At 49.1% G+C, this 23,107-nt stretch overlaps 1 protein-coding gene across 6 annotated transcripts in view; it reads left to right on the top strand.

Moving 5' to 3' along the window:
* Positions 1–23,107, top strand: part of INPP5D (inositol polyphosphate-5-phosphatase D) — a 138,353-nt gene that overhangs the window by 81,311 nt on the left and 33,935 nt on the right. For all 6 annotated transcript variants that reach the window (XM_023724500.1, XM_023724502.1, XM_023724503.1 and 3 more), the window contains 10 exons: positions 236–323; positions 7,111–7,191; positions 7,359–7,430; positions 8,398–8,521; positions 12,305–12,411; positions 13,328–13,430; positions 15,998–16,194; positions 16,648–16,765; positions 20,113–20,209; positions 20,662–20,800. In XM_023724500.1, coding sequence (XP_023580268.1) covers positions 236–323; positions 7,111–7,191; positions 7,359–7,430; positions 8,398–8,521; positions 12,305–12,411; positions 13,328–13,430; positions 15,998–16,194; positions 16,648–16,765; positions 20,113–20,209; positions 20,662–20,800 — 1,126 coding nt within the window. The remainder of the gene's footprint in view (positions 1–235; positions 324–7,110; positions 7,192–7,358; positions 7,431–8,397; positions 8,522–12,304; positions 12,412–13,327; positions 13,431–15,997; positions 16,195–16,647; positions 16,766–20,112; positions 20,210–20,661; positions 20,801–23,107) is intronic.

Genomic DNA, 23,107 nt, shown 5'->3' with positions numbered 1-23,107 from the left:
AAGTAATCTAGTATCTCTAAGCCAAGATCGAGGTGAAATGCGCTCTGTACGGGCTGTGGGAGATGGGGAGGTGGCAGGAGGTACTGGGAGACCTGGGTCTTTGCCCGGACTTGTCCTGGTGGGAAGGATACCTGCTTGGACCAGACCCGGCCTAAACAGCAGGAACCCTCGCCGTCTCGGAAGCCTCTGAGAGGTCCCACTAACCCTTGTCCTTCACCTTGCCCCCCACCCCCAGCGAGGTCGTTCGGACTCTTCCCACTCTGGAGTTTCTGCAGAGGCTGTTCGACCAGCAGCTGTCCCCTGGCCTCCGCCCACGTCCTCAGGTAAAGGGCCATGGGGTTGGAAAGATGACACTAACGAACCGGGCTAGGGGATTTGAGAACAAGTGTGAGAAGTTAGCCAGAGTCCTGTGGGCAGGGATTGAGTATGGGGGGGCGGGCTGGGAGTGAGTGCCCCTGTATCCTGCGCTCCCAGGAAAGGCATTTCCCCTGCCCGACTTCTACTGAGGAGCCCTGGTGGCTGTTAAACAAAGTCTTCGGTTCGAACCCACCAGCTGCTCTGCAGGAGAAAGATGTGGCAATCTGCTTCTATAGCGATTACAGCCTTGGAAACCCTATGGGGCAGGTCTACTCTGTCCTACAGGGTCTCTATGAGTTGGAATCGACTCGACGATTTGATTTGATTTGGATTTGGACTTCTATTGAGGAATAAAGATTTCAAATGTGGGCTCACGAGCTAAACTACATATTGAGTGCCAACTAAGGAGGCAGAACAGGGCCTTACCCCATCATTTCTCATCAGAAACAGAAAGGAAAGAAAAACACAGGTGCCTAAATTCTTCTGGATCCTGCCTCTTGCCCCAGGAAGAGCGAGGTGAAGTGGGGGCCCCCACACCTGCTCAGGGTCACGTAGGGTGCAGGGGGCTGAGGCCAAGTTGTCCATTACAGAGGATCTACATAACCAAAGGCTTCATAGCAAAGTAAAGGTCAAGCAGAAGCAATATCCCAAGAGAAAATTCTTGCAACAGATGTAAGGGACAAAGCATGAATTTTTTTTTCTAAACTCCTAAAAATTATTAAGTAAAAATAACTCAGTGTTTAAAGTGGGGAAAGGCTGTAAATCGACAGTTCACAGAAGAGGGACTAGGAATGATATACATAGGAGAAGATGCTCAATCTTACCTCCTTAAAAAACCCATTGCCCTCAAGTCAATTCCGACTCATAGCGACCCTAAAGGACAGAGTAGAACTGCCCCATAGGGTTTCCAAGGAGCAGCTGGTGGATTCCAACTACTGACTTTTTGGTTAGCAGCCATAGCTCTTAGTAACTGTAAAATGACATTCAAAAAAAATGAGATCTATTCTTGCCTATCAGATTGGCATAAAGACTGCTAAAGTCAGGGTTTGGCAAGGGTGTAGGGAAGTGAGGGGTCTTCACAAGGGTACACTCCCACACCATCAGGAGCTGAAATGAGTTTTCTGAGAGGCAGTTTAGCCATTTGTATGGAAATATTAAATGCACACATCCTCACAAGAGCAGTTCCACTCTAGGCAGCTGTCTTAAGGAATATACATACGCACAGGGAGGTGTTTACAAAGATATTCCATGTAGCTTTGTCTCTAAAAGCAAAAACACTGGAAACCACTGTAGAAAGATGGTTAAAATACGGTGCAGAGTTCCGCTATTCCAAGGTGTGCGTACAGGTAAGGAAAGACCCCCAAGACATACTGTTGGGTGAAAAAAGCAAATTCCTGAACAGTATCTAAAATATGATGCAAGTCTACTCATACAAATTATACTAGGGGGATTTATACCCAATGGCCACTCTGGTCACTACGAGGGAGGGGGTGAAACTTGGGAGAAGGGGGCTGGGTGAAGGTGGACTTTGTGTTTGCCCATATTGTTTGAGTTTTTTTTTACTGAGAAAATGTATTTGTGTTCTTTTTATACGATTCAAAAAATTAATCCCCCCCCACATCTGTCAGTTTGTCATACTGTGGATGCTTGTGTGTTGCTGTGATGCTGGAAGCTATGCCACCAGTATTCAAATACCAGCAGGGTCACCAATGGCGGACAGGTTTCAGCTGAGCTTCCAGACTAAGACAGACTAGGAAGAAGGACCCGACAGTCTACTTCTGAAAAGAATTAGCCAGTGACAACCTTATGAGTAGAAGTGGAACATTGTCTGATGTAGTGCCAGAAGATGAGCCCCTCAGGTTGGAAGGCACTCAAAATACGACTGGGGAAGAGCTGCCTCCTCAAAGTAGAGTTGACCTATGATGTAGATGGAGTCAAGCTTTCGGGACCTTCATTTGCTGATGTGGCACAACTCAAAATGAGAAGAATCAGCTGCAAATATCCATTAGTAATCAGAACCTGGAATATACGAAGTATGAATCTAGGAAAATTGGAAATCATCAAAAATGAAGTGGATCGCATAAACATCGATATCCTAGGCATTAGTGAGTTGAAGTGGACTGATACTGGTCATTTTGGATCGGATAATCATATGGTCTACTCTGCTGAAAATGACAATTTGAAGAGGAATGGGATTGCATTCGTTGTCAAAAACAACATTTCAAGATCTATCCTGAAGTACAACGCTGTCAGTGACAGGATAATATCCACAGGCCTACAAGGAAGACCAGTTAATATGACTGTTATTCAAATTTATGCACCAACCACTAAGGCCAAAGATGAAGAAATTAAAGATTTTTACCAACTTCTGCAGTCTGAAATTGATTGAACATGCAATCAGGATGCATTGATAACTAGGTGATAGGAATTCGAAAGTTGGAGACAAAGAAGAAGGATCAGTAGTTGGAAAATATGGCCTTGCTGATAGAAATGATGCCAGAGATTGCATGATTGAATTTTGCAAGACCAACGACTTCTTTATTGCAAATACCTTTTTTCACCAACATAAACGGTGACTATACACAGGGACTTCGCCAGATGAAATACACAGAAATCAAATTGACTACATGTATCGAAAGAGACGATGGAAAAACTCAATATCATCAGTCAGAACAAGGCCAGGGGCCAACTGCAGATCAAAGCATCAATTACTTATATGCAAGTTCAAGTTGAAACTGAAGAAAATTAGAACAAGTCCATGAGAGCCAAAGTACAACCTTGAGTATATCCCACCTGAATTCAGAGACCATCTCAAGAATGGATTTGACGCGTTGAACACTAATGATCGAAGACCAGACGAGTTGTGGAACGACATCAAGGACATCATACATAAGGAAAGCAAGAGGTCATTAAAAAGACGGGAGAGAAAGACAAAACCTAAATGGATGTCAGAAGAGACTCTGAAACTTGCTCATGGATATAGACCAGCTAAAGCAAAATGAAAAAATACTGAAGTAAAAGAGCTAAACAGAAGGTTTCAAAGGGCAGCTCAAGAAGACAAAGTAAAGTATTATGATGACGTGCAAATACCTGGAGATAGAAAACCAAAAGAGGAGGACAAGCTCAGCATTTCTCAAGGTGAAAGAACTGAAGAAAAAATTCAAGGCTTGAGTTGCAATACCAAAGTATTCTATGGAGAAAATACTAAATGACGAAGGAAACATCAAAAGAAGATGGAAGGAATACACAGAGTCGCTATATCAAAAAGAATTGGTCTAAGTTCAACCATTTCGGGAGGTAACATATGATCAGGAACCAATGGTACTGAAGGAAGAAGTCCAAGCTGCACTGAAGGCATTGGCGAAAAACAAGCTTCCAGGAACTGACCGAATACCAACTGAGATGTTTCAACAAATGGATGCAGCGCTGGAAGTGCTCACTCGTCTATGCCAAGAAATTTGGAAGACAGTTACCTGGCCAACCAACTGGAAGAGATCCATATTTATGCCTAATCCCAAGAAAGGTGATAACAATAAAATGCAGAAATTATCGAACAATATCATGAATATCACACCAAGTAAAATTCTGCTGAAGATCATTCAAAAGCAGTTGCAGCAGTACATCAACAGGGAACTGCCAGAAATTAAAGCCAGATTCAGAAGAGGACGTGGAACCAGGGATATCATTGCTGATGTCAGATGGATCCTGGCTGAAAGCACAGAATACTAGAAAGATGTTTACCTGTGTTTTATTGACTATGCAAAGGCATTCAACTGCGTGGATCATAACAAATTATGGATAACATTGCAAAGAATGGAAATTCCGGAACACTTAATTGTGCTCATGCAGAACCTGTACATAGACCAAGAGGCAGTCGTTCGAACAGAACAAGGGGATGCTGCGTGGTTTCAAGTCAGGAAAGGCGTGTGCCAAGGTTGTATCCTTTCACCATACCTATTCAGTCTGTATGCTGAGCAAATAATCCGAGAAGTTGGACTGTGTGAAGAAGAATGGGGCATTAGGATTGGAGGAAGACTCATTAACAACTTGCCTTATGCAGATGACACGACCTTGCTTGCTGCAAGTGGAGAGGACTTGAAGCACTTACCGATGAAGATTAAAGACCACAGCCTTCAGTATGGATTACACCTCGACATAAAGAAAACAAAAATCCCCACAACTGGACCAATAAGCAACACCATGATAAATGGAGAAAAGATTGAGGTTGTCAAGGATTTCATTTTACTTGGATTTACAATCAACACCCACGGAAGCAGCAGCCAGGAAATCAAATGACCCATTGCATTGGTCAAATCTGCTGCAAAAACCTCTTTAAAGTGTTGAAAAACAAAGATGCCATCTTGAGAACTAAGGTGCGCCTGACCCAAGCCATGGTATTTTCAATCACCTCATATACATGCGAAAGAATAAGGAAGACCGGAGAAGAATTGACACGTTTGAACTGTGGCGTTGGCGAAGAATATTGAATACACCATGGACTGCCAAAAGAACAAACAAATCTGTCTTGGAAGAAGTACAACCAGAATGCTCCTTAGAAACAAGGGTGGTGAGACTACGTCTCACACACTTTGGACATGTTGTCAGGAGGAACCAGTCCCATCATGGTTGGTAAAGTAGAGGGTCAGCAAAAAAGAGGAAGACCTTCAACGAGATGGATTGACACAGTGGCTGCAACAATGGGCTCAAGCACAGCAACAATTGTGAGAATGGTGTAGGACCAGGCAGTGTTTCGTTCTGTTGTGCATAGGGTTGCTATGAGTCAGAACCGACTCTTCGGCACCTAACAGTAACAACAAATTAATCAGAAGACAAAAAGTAATTTGCTTTCCTAGAAGTGAATGAAGCTGCAGACTATCAAATGGGAAACTAATTTGCTCTGTAAACATTCACCGAATGCACAATAAAAAAAATTTTTAAAAAAAGGAAGTGAATGATGGGCAAATTTCCAGGAAAGTAGAAGCAAACCTAGGCAAAACAGGGACCCCCTCCAGGCACTAGAATTTAAATAGTTTGAATGGAAGAGTGCATGGATTAGAAGAGAGAGAAACGCCTAAGGAGATAAGGCAACCAGTGGTGCCCACAGAGGCAAAAGTTAACTGCTGTATGATGATGGTGACGGGGGTGGGGGCGGCGAGAGATGATGTGGTGGTGCGTGATGATGGAGGTGATTGTGGTGGTGCTATGGATGGTGGGGATGGTAGTGATAGAGATGGCTGTGGTGATGGTGGATGTGATGACGGAGGTAGTGCACTCCTGGGTGGAAAATTGAAATCAAAGGCAAATATGTTGTTGTTGTCAGGTGCTGTTGAGTCGGTTCCAACTCATAGTGACCCTACAGGACAGAGTAGAACTGCCCTATAGGGTTTCTAAGGAGCGGCTGGTGGATTAGAACTGCCAACCTTTTGGTTAGCAGCCAACTCTTAACCACTGCGCCACCAGGACTCCAAAAGCAAATATAGCCTGGCTGATACATTGAGCAAGGGGTGAGGTAAAGATACATCACCTGGTTGGTGATCACCTTCATTCCATTTTCCTTGGTGCTCAAGTTAGTCATACATGTGTCTGATGTTCTCACCCTACTTCTGGAGGGCAGGAATGGTGTCTTAGTAACACTACTTCTCCAGCATCTTGGAGCATGTCTGGCACAGAATAGGTGCTTAGTAAAGGTTTTTTCTGAGAATGAATGATGGAGACAATGGACTTGGTCCCAGACAGAAATGAGTTCGAATCCAGCTCTGCCATTTACTAGCTATGTGACTTTGGACAAGTAACTTCAGTTCCTGGGCCTCATGTATTTATTGAACAAATGTACTGAGAACCTTCATTGGCCAGGCACCAAGCATGCAGCACCAAACACAAGAGACTGGCCCAGCTCTCACGGAGCTTCTCTTCTACCAGGGGAAACAGACAAGGAACAAAGAAATGAAGGAGACCACTTTAGCTGGGAGTCCCTGGGTGGCACAAACGTTAAGCACTCGACTACTAGCCGAAAGGTTGGTGTTCCTAACCCACCTGGAGGCACCTTGGAACACAGGCCTGACAATCTGCTTCCAAAAGGTCACAGCCTTGAAAACCGTGGGGAGCACACATGGAGGCACCATGAGTCGGAATCGACTCAGCAGCAGCTAACAACAACTTTAGCTCCCAGTGACTGACATGAAATAAAACAGGGTGGTGTGATAGAGATGACTCCGTGGCTATTTCAGCTAGAATGGCCGGGGAAGACTTCTTTGTGGATCTGAGACCAGGTGCCCTTCCTGAGTGAAATCCAAGCTCAAGGCCATGTGTAGATCAGGAGTGAGTGGTGAGTTGGAGATCCCCTGGGGTGAGTGACTGAATTACACAGAGCCAAAGAGGACAGGGAAAGGAGTTTGGTTTATTTCCTCCCTGCAGTGGGAAGCAACTAAGGTTTGAAGCAGTGAGCTGTATTCTGGACGTAGAGCCGGAATACCAATGCGGCAGAGAGAGGAAAGGTCATAATCAAGGATGATCTTAAAGTTTGGCTTAAGCAACTGAGTGGTGAGGTGAGGTGAGGTGAGGCACACAGGGGAAGCAGATTTCCAGGGAAGAAAAAACAAACGTGGTTTTTAGGCCGTGATAATTTTGAGATGGTTGTAGGTATCCTTGGTTTCCTTGTCTGCAAAAGGGGGATAACGATTGTGCTTATAGGGCTGATGGGAGGATGAAATGAGATGAGGCTGCCCTCACTTGCTCTTCCCCTCCCTCTCCCAGGTGTCTGGTGAGGCCAATCCCATCAACATGGTGGCCAAGTTCAGCCAACTGACAAGTCTGCTGTCCTCTATTGAAGATAAGGTACTTGTGGGGCTCTGGCAGCTTCTCTTGGCTTCTCTTTGGGTCCCACTTCCCTCAGAGAATGCCCAGCTGTGCAGGCTGTGAGATGCCCTTTGACCCTCGGTCCCAGGGCTGCTGCCTGCCCTGAGCCTCCCAGCCTGAAGGGCCTTGTGCGTTTGTGCTCACAGGTCAAGGCCATGCTGCATGAGGGTCATGAGTCTCCTCACCGGTGCTCCATCATCCCTCCGGTCAACTTCGAGGTAAATGGAGCCTGGGCCTGCACCCCACAGCTAGGAGATGGGGTGGGAGTGTTCTGCTCCCTGTGGAAGGAGAGTTTGGGGCTCAGGCTGTAGAAGGGCAAGGGGCCGGATGGCCAAGAATGGCGGTCAGAAGAACTACCTCTTGTGAAGATGATTAAACACTAGGATGTGGGTCCAGATGAATCTCTCAGGGAAAGGGCTTCTCGTTGATCCAAGGTGCTATGAACTTCATCCTTTTCAAGATGGGGGTGATGAGAGACAATAAAGAGGGGGCCCCCGAACTGGCTGCAAAGTAGTCCCCAAGGAGGAACTTAGAAGACAAAAAATACAATTCTTGTACTTTCCCTGAGAGTAACTGAATTAAAGAAATTTTTTTTCTTAAAGTTCCTCAGAGATTCTGATGGAGCCAACCCAGCACTGGTCCCACGTTCAGAAATACACTACAAGACACCCCACCCCAAAGTCCTCTCTGGCCCTGGTGATAATTTTCTCTTAGGACCCATTTCCATTTTCTGAGCATGCCTAAGCAATTGCTTTTTTTCTAATTATTGTGAGTAAATGTGCAATCATGGGTTGTAATGAGGCATGAAAGCTTAAGTCTATTGCTAAAATCCATTCTGGAAGCAGAGACACGTCAGATTAATGAGTGTTGACATATTAATCAGTGAATGAACCATTCTCCAGTCATTTTGCTGTTTCCTCGACCAAACCCACTGGCAGAACGGCTCCCGTACACACAGCTAACGAGCTGGTCTCCTTCCCGCTTGAGTGATTCTCGGAGATACCGTGGAAATGGGGACGTGTGGCACTAGCAAGAGGTGGCTAGGGAATAAAATCCCAGTGGTCCCCACACAGACAGCAAGGGCCTGACTGACCAGGGGCTGCCCAGCAGAGACAAGGGGCTCACAGGTTGGTACAGCAAACCCCCAGACAGAAACAGGACAAACAGCACCGCTCCTCTCTGCAGGTAAAGTCAGAGTCCTTGGGGATTCCTCAGAAATTGCATCTCAAGGTCGACGTTGAGACTGGGAAACTGATCGTTAAGAAGTCCAAGGATGGTTCTGAGGACAAGTACTACAGCCACAAGAAAAGTAAGGCCCCCTTCCGCCCGTCATGACCTTGTTTTGCGGGTGCCCTTACGGGGGAGCGGTCAAGAACAGAAGCTACGTGTCTTAGGCACCTAGTGCTGCTCCAGCAGAAGGACCACACGTGGGTGGGTGCCTTTAAAGAACAGACATTTATTTTCTCACGCTTCTGGAGGCCAGATGTCCGCATTCAAGGCATCAGCTCTAGGGGAAGGCTCTCTTTTTGCCTGCTCTGGGGGAAGGAAGGTCCCTGTCTCAGCTTCTTGTAGCCCCAGAGTTCCTTGGTTCCTTGGCGATCCTAGCCCCGTCTGTTTGTTCTTGCCTCCATGTCTAATCTGCTGTTTTCATAACTCAGGAGTGATTAGGTTCGGGACACACCCTACACTGACATGACCTCATAAACATAACAAAATAAATCGATTCCCAAATGGGATCACATCCACGGGTATAGGCATCAGGATTCCAACCATATTTTAGGGGAGACACAGTTCAATCCATAACACAAGTCCTGCCAGGCACATTCATTCCACTACGGTGGCAGGCTGGCTCCTCACCCCTGCCTGTGGAGCTTCTGCCCGTCCCTAAGGCTTACCTCTCACACCCCCTCCTCGGGACCTCTGGGGAAATGGTTCACACCACTTCTGTTACACTTGGCACACCCTGGTCTGGTGGCAGCTCTGTGTGTGTGTCTCCTCCTCCCTGCTAACAGCCAGTCTGACCCATCCTGTCACCGCACACTGCCTGGTACAGGCCCTGCCCCTGCATAGATAAGGTGCTAAGAGATGTTTGATAGACTGATTCAGGCAGTATTTTAGCTTAGCATAAACTTAGCATGGGTGATGCAAAAAGTGAACGCACTCAGCTACTGACCAGAATGTTGGAGGTTCGAGTCCACCCAGAGGTGCCCTAGAAGAAAGGCTTGGTGATCGACTTCCAAAAAATCAGCCATTGCAAACCCTATGGAGCACATTCTACTCCAACACACACGGGGTTGCCATGAGTCAGAACTGACTCAACTTAGCGTGACATTGAAGCACATGGGCTCTTCAACGAAACTGTCAAAATTCACACCCCAGCTCTGGCACTTAGCAGCTGTATGACCTTGGACAAGGCACTTGACCTCTCTGGGCCTCAGTTTCCTCCTCTGTAAAAATGGGGGAGGGTTAAAGAGTAAGTGAATAATATATGTAACGAGGCTACAACAACAGCTTGGGGTCGTGTCCAGCCCATAGGAGCTGCTCTGAGGTTCAGCTGTCATCATCATTGTGTGCTGAGCAACTGAGACTTTGCATTTTGCTGTTGTTGTTGTTGGGTGCTGTCAAGGCTGTTCTGACTCATAGCGACCCTGTGTACAACAGAACGAAACACTGCCCTGTCCTATGCCATCCTCATAACCGTTGTTATGCTTGAGCCCATTGTTGCAGCCACTGTATCAACCCATCTTATTGAGGGTCTTCCTCTTTTTCCCTGACCCTCTACTTTCCCAAGCATGATGTCCTTCTTCAGGGACTGATCCCTCCTGATAACGTGTCCAACGTACGTAAGATGAAGTCTCACCATCCTTGCTTCCAAGGAGCATTCTGGCTATACTTCTTCCAAGACAGATTCGTTCGTTCTTCTGGTAGTTCATGGTATAGTAAATATTCTTCACCAGCACCATCATTCAAATGCATCAGTTCTTCTTCAGTCTTCCTTATTCATTGTCCACCTTTTGCATGTATATAAGGTGATTGAAAACACCGTGGCTTGGGTCTGGCACACCTCAAAGGGACATCTTTGCTTTTTAACACTTTAAAGAGGTCAAGTTTTGTACCATCAAATAAGCTCATCAATAAAACAGGAAATATTCACACAATAAATGTTTATGGAGAAGCTGCTATGGGCAAGATACTGGAGTCCAGGGCAAGCAGGGTAGATAAGGTCCCTTCCCCCATAGAATTTACATTCTGGTGCATTTGGTGCCGCTAAACACTGAAATAAGGAGCCCTGGTGGCACAGTCATTAAGTGCTCAGCTATGAACTGAAAGAACAGTGTTTCGAACCTACCATCTGCTCTGTGGGAGAAAGATGTGGCAGTCTACTTCTATAAAGACCACAGCCTTGGAAACCCTATGGGGCAGTTCTACTCTGTCCTATGGGGGCCACGATGAGTTGGAATTGACTCAGTGGCAGTGGGTTTGGTTTGTGTGGATAATGGGGCAGAGAATAATGGGGGGTACTTTCAATGGGGCAGGCAGGGAAGGCCCGAAGAAGGGGCATGTAGCCAAGACCCCAAGGTTGAGAAGTGGCCAGTCTGACAAGCGTCTGAGGGAATAGCACGTGCAGACCCGTGAGACAGGCACAAGCAGGACATGTCTGAGGAAGAGCAGGAAGGGGCTTGGGGGGAAGAGTATGAGGTGGCATTTGAGTCCAGGGGATGGTCAGACCACTTACCTGTTACCCGCTGCTGTCAAGTCAATTCCGACTCATAGCGACCCTATAAGACAGAGTAGAACTGCCGCATAGGGTTTCCAAGGCTGTAGTCTTTATAGAAGCAGACTGCCACATGGGAGGGATTTGGGGGGCACGCTGTTTGTAAAAATCTGTAGAACTATTTGATTTTTCTTTTTTTGGTGTAATTCCCATTTATGTAGCTCCTTATCTCCTTCTCTGCCTCCTGAGAAAAGTTTTTTTTTTAAAAATGAGGACATGGGGACAAGATTAATCAGCCTGCAGAGCTGAAACACTCCAGAACAATTTGACTTCTAATCGTTGATAAAAAGTTAAAGTTTTTAAATTAAATTTACATACAAATTAAAAGCAAAACAAAAGAAGGAAGGAAGAAAGGGAGAGAGGGAGAGAGGAAGCAGGAAGGGAGGGAGAAGGGAAGGGATGGATGGATGGAAAGGAGGAAGAAAGAGAGAAAGAAGGGAGAAAGGGAGTGTCTTAGTCATCTAGTGCTGCTATAATAGAAATACCACAAGTGGATGGCTTCCATATAGAGAAGTTTATTCTCTTACAGTCTAGTAGGCTAGAAGTCCAAATTCAGGGCACCCAGTTCCAGCAGAAGGCTTTCTCTCTCTATCAGCTCTGGAGGAAGGTCCTTGTCATCTATCTTCCCTTGGACTAGGAGCGTCTCAGCACAGGGATCCTGGGTCCAAAAGACATGCTCTGCTCCTGGCACTACTTTCTTCGTGGTATGAGGTCCCCCTTGTCTCTCTGCTCGCTTCTCTCTTTTATATCTCAAAAGAGATTGAGATAAGACACAACCTAATCTTGTAGATTGAGTCCTGCCTCATTAACATCACTGCCTCTAATTCTGCCTCATTAAACTCGTAGAGGTAGGATTTACAACACATGGGAAAATCACATCAGATGACAAAATGGTGGACAGTCACACAATACTGGGAATCATGGCCTAGCCAAGTTGACACATATATTTTGGAGGGACACAATTCAATCCATGACAGGGAGAGAGGGAAGAAGAGAGAGGAAGAAGGAAGGGATAGATGGAGAAAGCAAGGGAGGGAGGGAGGGAGGGAGGCCAGACAGTCAGACACTCTGGCTCTGCTCTGGCCAGGCCCCCTCTTGCCTTTTCCGGCACCACCCTTCCCCAGCAGGGTCTGTCAAACTGAGCTCCTCCCAGGAATAACAACCAGGAGCAGAGGGATGTGGAGACCAGACCTGAATTTGGTGCTCAGCCTGGGCATAGGAAAATTGGGGGTGTTGATGATCGCAGCCTAGAACACAGTGGGGACCCTGCACTTATTGGTTGAATGAGTGAATGGACGAACTCCCATTTCTCTTAAGTCCTGCAGCTCGTCAAGTCTCAGAAGTTTCTTAACAAGCTGGTGATTGTGGTGGAAACGGAGAAGGAGAAGACCGTGCGGAAGGAATATGTCTTTGCTGACTCTAAAGTAAGTGGCAGCGAACTTCTAAGATGGGCAGAGATGGGGAGTAGGGGACACGTGTGTTTGAGCCTCACTCTGTGCTGGGGGGTGGGCTTCATTAGCTCTCTGGTTTCTCACAACACCCCACTGCACACAGCAGAGAGCTGAGCTCAGAGGGGCCAGCGGGGATTGAGAGGTCAGGGCTTCGTCTGACTCCGGAGTCCATGTGCTCTGTGCTGCCTCCAGCAGAGGGGACATGTCCCTGTCACCTGCATCTCTCCCAGCCCCAACCTGATGGGTGCAAACGGTGTGCACGCGACTAGTAACCTAAAGGTTGGCAGTTGGAACCTACCCAGCGGCACCTCAGAAGAAAGGCCTGGTGATCTGCTTCTGTAAAGATTATAGCCAAGAAAACCCTATATGGTGGTTCTACTTTGTCACATGGGGTCGCCATGAGTCAGAACGGGTTTGGTTTTTTTGTTTGTTTCTTCGATTCTCTGGGATGGACTATGAGACCCTCTGGGGCACCCCTGGATTTCAATCTGAACCCTCACAGGGCTCTGCCCCACAGACTTCCATTTCTGTTCTCTGCCCCGCTCTGCAGGAGTGAGAGGTCCCTGCCAGCGCTGGCTCCTGCAGCAGGAGGTTGTACAGGCCAAAGGAAAAACCCTGAGTCTGCAGGCGCCCAGGGGGCTCGCCGCAGCCAAAGACAGGGTCTCTGATGGGTGAACTGGGGGCTGAAACCCATCCTGCTGGCCTTGCTTGGCGTATGGCTCAAGGAGAAGGCACTTTCTTATGACTCTAGGCTCGTATTTCCAGATTGCTCACCTGGAAGTTTGTGCTGATGGGCTTCTTGGTTTCCCTGACGCTGACTGAGGCTTTGGAAAGGGTAATGCGAGCGGGGTGGAGGCCATTCTGAGACTGTCTGTCCTTCCGTCCCCAGAAGAGAGAAGGCTTCTGCCAGCTTCTCCAGCAGATGAAGAACAAGCACTCGGAGCAGCCTGAGCCCGACATGATCACCATCTTCATCGGCACCTGGAACATGGGTACGTCCACCTGCCCCTCCCCACTCCCAGCCTGCCTCGTTAGCTCCACGTTCTCCTCAGACATCCTCAGCCAGGGAACACCTGCCCCCCTCCCCAGTCCAGCCCACCTCTAACATTTGCACCCTTTACCTGAGACGGTGGGTAAGAGAAATGAGCTCTGGGGTGCTCATACCCCAGGAGCAGACCACAGTGGGTCTAAATTGTAAAGTTCCAGGTCAAGGGTCCAAATACCTAGGTGAAGAGGTTCTTGATCACTTTGCCAGCCTGGGCAACTCGCCAAGGCCCATCACGCACACCCCCTCTAGGAAAAAAAAAAAAAACCCACCTCTGAGTAAGGTTGCCAGATTTAATGATAGATGATAGTAGACAGACAGTTAAATATGAGTTTCAGATAAATAATTTTTGGGTATAAATATTCCCTTATAAATAAATAAATACAGCTCCCTCCATTAAATTTGAGTTTCTTATAAACAATAGATGATTTTTTAGTATAAGTCTTCAGCTAGAAATACATACGTGCCTGCATGCACACCAGATGTCCAGTTAAGCCTGGACTTCAGATAAGCAGATAATACGTGGGATATACTTCACTAAAACAATACTTCGTTGTTTCCCTGAAGTTCAAATTGACCTGGGCATCCTGTATTCTATCCGGCAGCCCTCCTGGGTCTCGCCTCCCCTTCGTCTCGGGCAGAGTCAGCCCCTCTTCCCCATCAGGGCAGATGGGTGAAGGGGGTGGGCACTGGCCCTTCACGGTAGGGCAGGGGGCAATCTGGAAAGGAAACCCCAACCTTGGCCGGCCAGTGAGTGGAGGTAATTCGGGAGCCGCTCCTGAGTCTCAGCACCTCCTGGCAGCTCCTGATCCCACCAGCCCATCCTCCTGCCCCGTGTCTCCCCTTCCCACCTTTACCAGTCCAAGCCCGTCACACACCACAGTGACGTAGAGTTCTGGCCGGTGTCCCGGGGCCTCTGTGTCCTCTTCTGTCCTTTTTAATGCTTTTTATCAGCCACCTGACTTCTTCCCCTCCCACCTCGCGGGTCCACGCACAGGGCATATGGCCCCTTTCCATTTGGTGCTCTGCGAGCAGTGAGCGCTTCCATCTGGCGAGGCAGAGTCCCCGTGGTCCCGAGGCCCAACTGCAGGGGGCACCCTTCACACAGAAGACAGTGGGGTGGGGCTGGCTGGGGCCCTGCCTCAGAGGGGATTGGGGGTTCTCCAGGAGTGCAGGATACAGCGATGGTCAAGTTAACTTCTGTTCCTGACTTCTTGGCACTTAGGAGTCAAGGTTACCTCTTTGGGGAAAAAAAAGAAAAGTTGACTCATCCTTCATGGGTATTACAAGGAGAAATAGACCTTTCAACATTCCTTCAGCGAGCTGTTTCAACTCATTTTTCCAAATGGAAATGGAATTTCCATGCTCTTCCCGTTTCTCAGGCTACCTACCTCTACCAGTTGCCATCAAGTCAACTCTGACTCATGACAACCCCGTGTATGTCACAGTAGAACTGTGCTCCATTGAGTTTTCAGTGGCTGATTTTTTGGAAGTAGAGCTCCAGGCCTTTCTTCTGAGGTGCCTCTGGGTGGACTGGAACCTCCAACCTTTCAGTTAGCAGTGAGTTCTTAACTGCTTGCAACACCCAGGGACTCCGTTCTCAGGCTAACCCCTCACATCTCTCGGTTCTCAGCTTTGCTGACTTCCAGCAATGGGCTGGGGGCATTGGTGATTCCGTGGTAGAATTCTCACCTTCCATGCAGGAGACCCAGGTTGGATTCCCAGCCAATGCACCTCACGTGCAACCACCACTGTCTGTCAGTGGAGGCTTGCGTGTTGCTGTGATACTGAACAGGTTTCAGTAGCGCTTCCAGACTAAGACAGACTAGGAAGAAAGGCCTGGTGATCTACTTCCAAAAATCAGCCGGTGCAAACCCTGTGGATCACACCAATCCGATCGATCTACAGCCGGTCGTGGGGATGGTGCAGGACCGGGCAGGAGTTTCACTCCATTGAGCGTGAGGTCACCATGAGTCAGTGGCCAGCTCGACAGCAGCTAATAACAGCAATAGCTAGTTAGAAGCCTTCATCCTACACTTGCTTACTTGGCTGTCTCTCCAGCAGAATGTAAATTCCTTGAGGGCCAGAACTGTGTCTCAATTTCTACCATTAGCCCCAGAGCCCAGGGCAGCGTTTGGAATATTGTTCAGCTAGTTCATTGCCTAAGGAGTCTCCAGGTGTTTCAATTATCTTCAGAAAGAAACTTCACTGAGCTCAACCCTGCCCACCATCTTGGGAGATACTGGTACTTAGCTTGGCTGCCTGAATGATCTGGCATGGCCTAGACTAGCAGTTCGAACCCACGAGGAGGCGCCTCGGAAGACAGACCTGGCACAGCCTTGAAAACCCTGTGGAGCAGTTCTACTCCACACACACGTGTCGTCATGAGTCAGATTCGACTCCACGGCAAATAACAACCCCCCCATGCCCCTCCCACTCTCTGTGTGTAATTCTCCTGATGCCATTGAATGACTGTGCCTTTGACTCACTTGGTGTTGGGTTTTGCTGTTGAAGGTAACGCCCCCCCTCCCAAGAAGATCACGTCCTGGTTTCTCTCCAAGGGGCAGGGAAAGACGCGGGATGACTCAGCAGACTACATCCCCCATGACATCTATGTGATCGGCACCCAGGAGGACCCCCTGGGAGAAAAGGAGTGGCTGGAGATCCTCAAGCACTCCCTACAGGAGATCACCAGCATGACCTTTAAAACGGTGAGGCATCTGGCCGCGCCGGGGTGGGGGCCTCCGGGAGCAAGGCCCGGCTCAGCAGGAGCGTCCCAGGGGCAAGCATGCTTGTAGCTCCCGACTTCCAAAGATGTCTGGGTCTCACACGCCCCCCACCTTCCAGGGCCAGAGAGATGCACCCAGGGGCCGTGCTCCAAGATGGGTGGGGTCCATGGGAGGTTACTGGAAGTAACTGGAGTCTCCCATCTTCCCTGCCCCTGCTTGTAGGAGGAAATCTTTACTTCACCTACATACTGGCAGGTCTCGGTCCCTCTGCTTGTGTCTCACCTGTAGGGCATTGTCAGGAGTCCCCCGAAAGTGTAGGGGTGCCAGACAGGTGCCCCATCCCAGGGGGGTTCGGGAGGGTGTGAATCACTGCCTTCGGGGTTCACGCACTACACACAGCCGCCGGACCCCAGTGTCACATGTTGTCTCCCACAGATGGCCATCCACACCCTCTGGAACATCCGCATCGTGGTGCTGGCCAAGCCGGAGCATGAGAACCGCATCAGCCACGTCTGCACGAACCACGTCAAGACGGGCATCGCCAACACGCTGGGTGAGCAGGGGCGCGCTTCCTCCGCAGCACCTGTGTGCCTGAGCTGGGGCATCCGCTCCTCCCGGGCAAACCAGGGCCCCCCCGATTTAAACATCAAGAGTCGCACATCCTGGAGCCCCGCCGTCTTGAGCAAATTGGCCCGTTGGTCCCCCAGCCTGACCTCTCCCAGGGGCTGTACCAGTGCTTCTCAAACTTTGCACACAGTTGTCTAGGAATCTTGCTAGAACGCAGGCTCCGATTCATTCTGGGAGGAGCTCCGGACTCTGCGTTTCTGTGAGCCCCACTTTGAGTATCCAGGATCTAGAGCAGGGGTCGACACGCTTGCTCTGTAAGGGGCCAGATAGTGAGTATAGTAGGCTTTGCAGGCCGTGTGCAACTACTCTCTCTGCCGTTGTTGTGTGAAAGTAGCCACAGATAGCACGAGAAATGAATGAATGTGGCTGTGTTCCAATAAAACTTTATTCACAAAAACAAACCCCAGCTGGATTTGGCCCGCAAGCCATGGGTTGCTGATTCCTGATCTAGATCACTGTTCACCCAGGTTGCCTCTGTGAGCCAGTGGGGACCAATTGGGGTGCTTCTGAGAACTGAAATAAGAGCAGAAGACTGCATGAGTGTGTGAATGTGAGCCTGTGAGTGTACATTTGTGAGTGTGTGTATGAGTGTGAATGCATGTTTGTGTGTGAGTCTGTGGGTGAGAGTGCATGTGTGTGAATGTGTGCGAGTCTGTGTGAGTGGGTGTGGGTGGGTCTGAGTGTGTGAGTCTATTATGTGAGTGTGTATATGTCAGAGTGAGTGCATGTGTGTGAAAATGTATATGTGTGAGTGGATGTGGGTGGGTCTGTGTGAGTGTGTGAGTCTATTATGTGAGTGCATATATGTGAGAGTAAGTACATGTTTGTGAGTGTGTGACTACGATGTATGAGTCTGTGTGTATGTGAGTGAGCATCTGGGAGTGTGTGTGAGTCTATCATGTAAGTGTATGTGTGAATGTGTATGTATATGTGAGTGTGTAAGACTATTATGTGAATGTGTATCCATAAGAGTGAGTGCGTGTGTGTGAATGTGTATGAGTCTGTGTGAGTGGATGTGAGTGGGTCTGTGTGAGTGTCTATATGTAACAGTGAGGGCATGTTTTTGTGTGTAAGTGTATGTGAGTGTGTTTGTGAGTTTGAGTCCATGTGTGAGTGTGTCTCTGGGTATCTGTGAGTGTGAGGCATGAGTGAGTCTATTAGGTGAGTGTGTGTTTGTGAATGTGAGTCCACTGTGTGAATGTGTGTGTGAGTGAGCATCTGCGTGTGTCTGAGGCATGAGTGTGAGTCTATTATGTGCGGGTGGAGGTGTGAGTCCATGTGTGTATATGTGAGTGAGTGTGAGTGTGAGTCTGTGTGTGAGTGCATGTGTGTGTATGTGAGCATCTGTGAGTGTGTAATGCGTGAGTGTGTCTATTGTGTGAGTGCATGAGTGTGTGTGTGAGTGCGTGTGTGAGTCCATGTGTGTGAGTGCATGTGTGAGTGAATCCATGTGTGAGTGTGTGTGTGAGACTGTGTGGATGTGGATGAGTCCATGTGTGTTGTGAGTCCATGAGTCCATGTGTGTGGGAGTGTGAGTCCATGTGTATGAGTGTGAGTGAATCCATGTGTGTAAGTGTGTGTGTGAGTCCATGTGTGTGTATATGAGTGAGCATCTGTGAGTGTGTGAGGCATGAGTGTGAGTCTATTATGTGCGAGTGTGTGTATGAGGGTGTGTGTGAGTCCATGTGTGTATGAGTGAGCATCTGTGTGTGAAGCGTGAGTGTGAGTCTATTATGTGCGAGTGCATGTGTGAGGGTGTGCGTGAGTCCGTGTGTGTGTTGTGAGTCCATGAGTCCATGTGTGTGTGTGTGAGTCCATGTGTATGAGTGTGAGTGAATCCATGTGTGTGAGTGTGTGAGGCATGAGTGTGAGTCTGTTATGTGCGAGTCCATGTGTGTGAGTGTGTGTGTGAGTCCATGTGTGTGAGTGTGTGGCAGTAGCCCGGGGGTGGGGCCGAGGGTTACCAGCGGGTTCTGGTGGCCGAAGTCAGGAGCGTGCAGAGTCCCTCAGGTAACAGGAAATAGAAGTGCTGCAATCACGTGTGAAAGCCTCTCTCAGCTTTTCTGCCCTCAGACCACAAACTGCCACATCCACACCCCTTTTCCCTTCTCCCTCCTGTCATGGTGGAAGCCCCAGGCGGCCCTGTCCTGAAGCGTGCCCTTCTGCTGCTCAGGAACCTCCTTCTAGTCCTTACTCCATGTCGCCTGGGCTTCCATTCCAGCCTCACGCCACCACCAGTCCCTTCCCAACAGTATTTAACATGCTCAACGCCCTCTGCCCCGGGGCAGAACAAAAGGCGCCTCCTCACCAGCCCTCCCCTCAGCTCTGCCCAGCCCTTCTGTACCATGGGAGCTACTATGTGTCGGGCACAGGGCCAGCGACAGGGACCCTGCTCCCACAGACCCCACAGCCAGCGCACGAGCACACAAGTGAGAAACAAGACCGTTTCTGAGAGACAGTGTGCTGTCAAGGGCACGTGCAGTGGAAGGGGCGGAGAGGGCCAGGTGCTACTGCAGAGCGTCTCTGAGCAGAGTGTGGGGCTGCAGACCAGGGGTGCACTTCCTTCCACATCTTCCTCCCGACCTCCTGGCTGCTGTCAGATCTCATCCTGACTCCAATTGTCCCTGCTCTGCCAGGCACAGGGGGAGTTAAGGGTCCCCCTGAGGGGGAGATGCCAGGAAGATACAACACTAGCAGCCTTGCCCCTCCCTCGACCCAGCCAAGAACCGCAAGGCTGCTGCCGTTCGCCCGCACCCCACACCCGATCCCTGCCCAGCTGAGCCGGGCCAGTGCCTGTGCTACTTTGAACATCTTCCAGGGGACGAGCAGCGATGGGTTTTCTCTTCCTCTTTAGGAACTCTCTCTCACCCGCCGTCCAGGCCACCCACGCACCCCCACCCCAAGTGAATCTCTTTTGTTTTCTCCTCTTTCCCTCACTGTTTCTCCAAGTCTTTCCTAGTAGCGTTGCTTTGGCTTGATTTCCTCACCACTTGGAGTCCCTGGGTGGTGCAAATGGTTAACACACTCGGCTGCTAACCAAAAGCTTGGAGGTTGGAGTCCACCCAGAGATGCCTCAGAAGAAAGACCTGGCGATCTACTTCTGAAAAATCAGCCACTGAAAACCCTATGGAGCACAGTTCTACTCTGACACACGTGGGGTTGCCAGGAGTTAGAACGGACTCGACGGAAATTGGTGTGGTTTTTGGTTGTTGGTGTTTCGGCTTGTTTAAGCTGTTTGATATTTTGACTTCTTCTTTCTCCCTCTCCCTGCAGGGAACAAGGGAGCTGTGGGGGTATCCTTCATGTTCAATGGCACCTCCTTGGGATTTGTTAACAGCCACTTGACCTCAGGAAGCGAAAAGAAACTCAGGTAATTAGTCATCTGCTGGAGAGCCTGTATTTGGAACACACATACACACACACCCGTGCACCGTAGTAGTCCAGGCAGCCCTCTCTGCTGGGACCCTTGTGGATGTCCCGTTGGTCTAGGGGCTCTGCATGGTCTCATTAAAGGCAACTGCAGCCTGGGCATGACCTCCACGTATGGATGAACCTCCTCTGGAGGACAGAAAGGCCCTTTCTTCGTCTCATTAACCCAATAGACACCTAAATAGACACTCCATTTCAAAAGGGAAAATCCTTATCCAAGGCATTCTTACAGCTCAAAGCCCATTTTGCCTGTCGGTGTCCTGATCGTGAAGACAGCCATCTAGAATGTTCACTGTTTGCTTACCTCAATTCCCCACCTTCTGTGAGATCCACCAGTGGCGAAGGGGAGAACCGACGACACCGTGCTAAATGGCTGCTTTTTTGTTGAAACAGGCGAAACCAAAACTATACGAACATTCTCCGGTTTCTGGCCCTGGGAGACAAGAAACTGAGTCCTTTTAACATCACTCACCGTTTCACCCATCTCTTCTGGCTTGGGGATCTCAACTACCGCTTGGAGCTGCCCATCTCGGTAAGGAGATGCTCGGCGGGGCTGTGGTTCCACAAGACAGGGTTCCCTTGAGTTAGCTCAAGGCAGAGGGTCATTGTGACCTGTGAGGCTGGGCCAAGGCAGCTCCTCCCCACCCCAGGGACTCGATATTCCTCCAGTTACGGCGCTCCTCTGCTCCCTTCTTGTTCCCACATAACTGTCATGGCTGCCCCCTTCCTCACCATCAGTGTGCATTCTGGGTATCCAGCTAGCCGGCAGCAGCCCCTCAGCTTGGTGGTCGCAAATCCCTAAGAAAGGCATCTGAGGAGTCAGTTCATCTTTTCTCACCAAATTGTGGGTCACTCTTCAGCCCAAGGAAGCCGTTCCTTGAGTGGGATGCCCACGCATTGTCCAGTCAGCAGTGGTCAGTGGGCCACCTGGCAAAGAACACAGCCCTGCTCCCTCAGAAGGGGGAGTGGGCAAACACGTACCACAGGATGTGGCTGGAACCAGAGCTTGGTTCTTTGGTGCTCCTGAAAGATGGCACACAGGACAGGCAAAGTTGTCATCCAAGCCAAGTGATTCCTGTCAGCCTGGAGACTGCTGTTAGCAGCCTGCCCATGAGCAGATCTTCTGTCCTCATCTGAAAGGAATTTTTTTTGTTAAATTATGGTAAAATATATAAGGGGCCCTTGGTGGTGCAATGGTTAAGTGCTAGACTACTAACCGAAAGGTAGGCTGTTCAAACGCACGCAGAGGCACCTCGGAAGACAGGTCTGGCAATCTGCCTCTGAAAGGTCACAGCCTTGAAGACCCTATGGAGCAGTTCTACTCTGCACACATGGGGTTGCCGTGAGTCGGAATCGACGGCAACTGACAACAACAAAATATAAACAACAAAACATTTGCCATTTACGTATTCTTAAGTGAACAATTCGGTGATGTTCACCATGCTCTGTGGCCACCCCCACTATCCATGTCCACGTGTTGTCGTCTCTGACAGAGATTTTTAAGTACTTTCACACTGCGATCCTGTGAGGGAAGGAGGGAGGGCGGGCCGCAGAAACGGACCCAATTTTACAGATGAGGAAACCGAGGGGCACACTGGTTAAGAAAATTGTCTCGAGTCAGTTACAATCCTTGGCAGAGTTGGGATTGAATCCATACCTCCGACACCCACTCCCAGATTTTTCCTTCATCCCCGTCCATTGCCTGCCACAGAGGCTCCATAGAGACTGAATTGGAATGCGAGTGGCTGGCTTCTTATTCATGTCCCTTTTCACAAGGTGCCCTTGAGCGCCTTTCCTCCTGGCTCTCATGAGTGAACAGCCAGATGGGAGAGGTGGGGGATAAGGACGCCACACAGCCTGACTCTTCACCATCTGTGACGGGCTGCTACAACCCTTCACTCACCAGGAGACAGGCATTCACCAGAGCGGAGGCTCAAGGTGACATAAGTGGGCAGGAGAGATGACTGCTAGATTCCAAGGCCAACACATTCCATTGATGTCTCACTGACTCTGGGAGTCAGAGAACCAGCCTGATCAGGGGGGCTGTCTTAGTCATCTAGTGCTCCTATAACAGAAATACCACAAGCAGATGGCTTTAACAAACAGAAATTGATTCTCTCACTGTCTAGGAGGCTAGAAGTCCGAATTCAGGGTGCCAGCTCCAGGGGAAGGCTTTCTGTCTCTGTCAGCTCTGGGGGAAGGGCCTTGTCATCAATCTTCCCCTGATCTAGGAGCTTCTCAGCACAAGGACCCCAGGTCCAAAGGATGCACTGTTCCCCTGGCTCTTGTTTCTTGGTGGTATGAGGTCACTCATGTCTTTCTGCTCACTGTTCTCTTTTATATCTCAAAAGAGATTGGCTTACGACACAACCTAATCCTGTAGGTTGAGTCCTGCCTCATTAACATAATTGCCTCTAATCCTACCTCATTAACATCATAGAGGCAGGATTGACAACGCATAGGAAAATCACATCAGGTGACAAAATGGTGGACCATCACGCAATACTGGGAATCATGGCCTAGCCAAGTTGATGCACATTTTGAGGGGACACAATTCAATCCATAACGGGGGCCCAGATGGCCACAGATTTAGGGCTGGGGTTTCCCATTCTCTCCTGGGCTTACAACAGGCTCTCTCCATTCCCTCAGAGATAGACGCCTAATGAAGTGTTAGTAAAAATAATGCTAAAAATCAACATGCGTGCTGGAGCCATGGAGGCTGCGTGAACCCCCAAAACTGAACCCCCTAAACTGTTGCCCTGAGATAATCTTTAAACCTTAAGCCAAAAAGATCCCCTGAAGTCTCCTTAAAACTGAACAATAGTTTAGCTTAACTAGT

This window comes from Trichechus manatus, unplaced genomic scaffold, assembly GCF_000243295.1.
Source record: "Trichechus manatus latirostris isolate Lorelei unplaced genomic scaffold, TriManLat1.0 scaffold00249, whole genome shotgun sequence".
NCBI classification, from domain to species: Eukaryota; Metazoa; Chordata; class Mammalia; order Sirenia; family Trichechidae; genus Trichechus; species Trichechus manatus.
The sequence above is the reverse complement of the archived record's forward strand: the minus strand, read 5'-3'. Positions and strand labels throughout refer to the sequence as shown.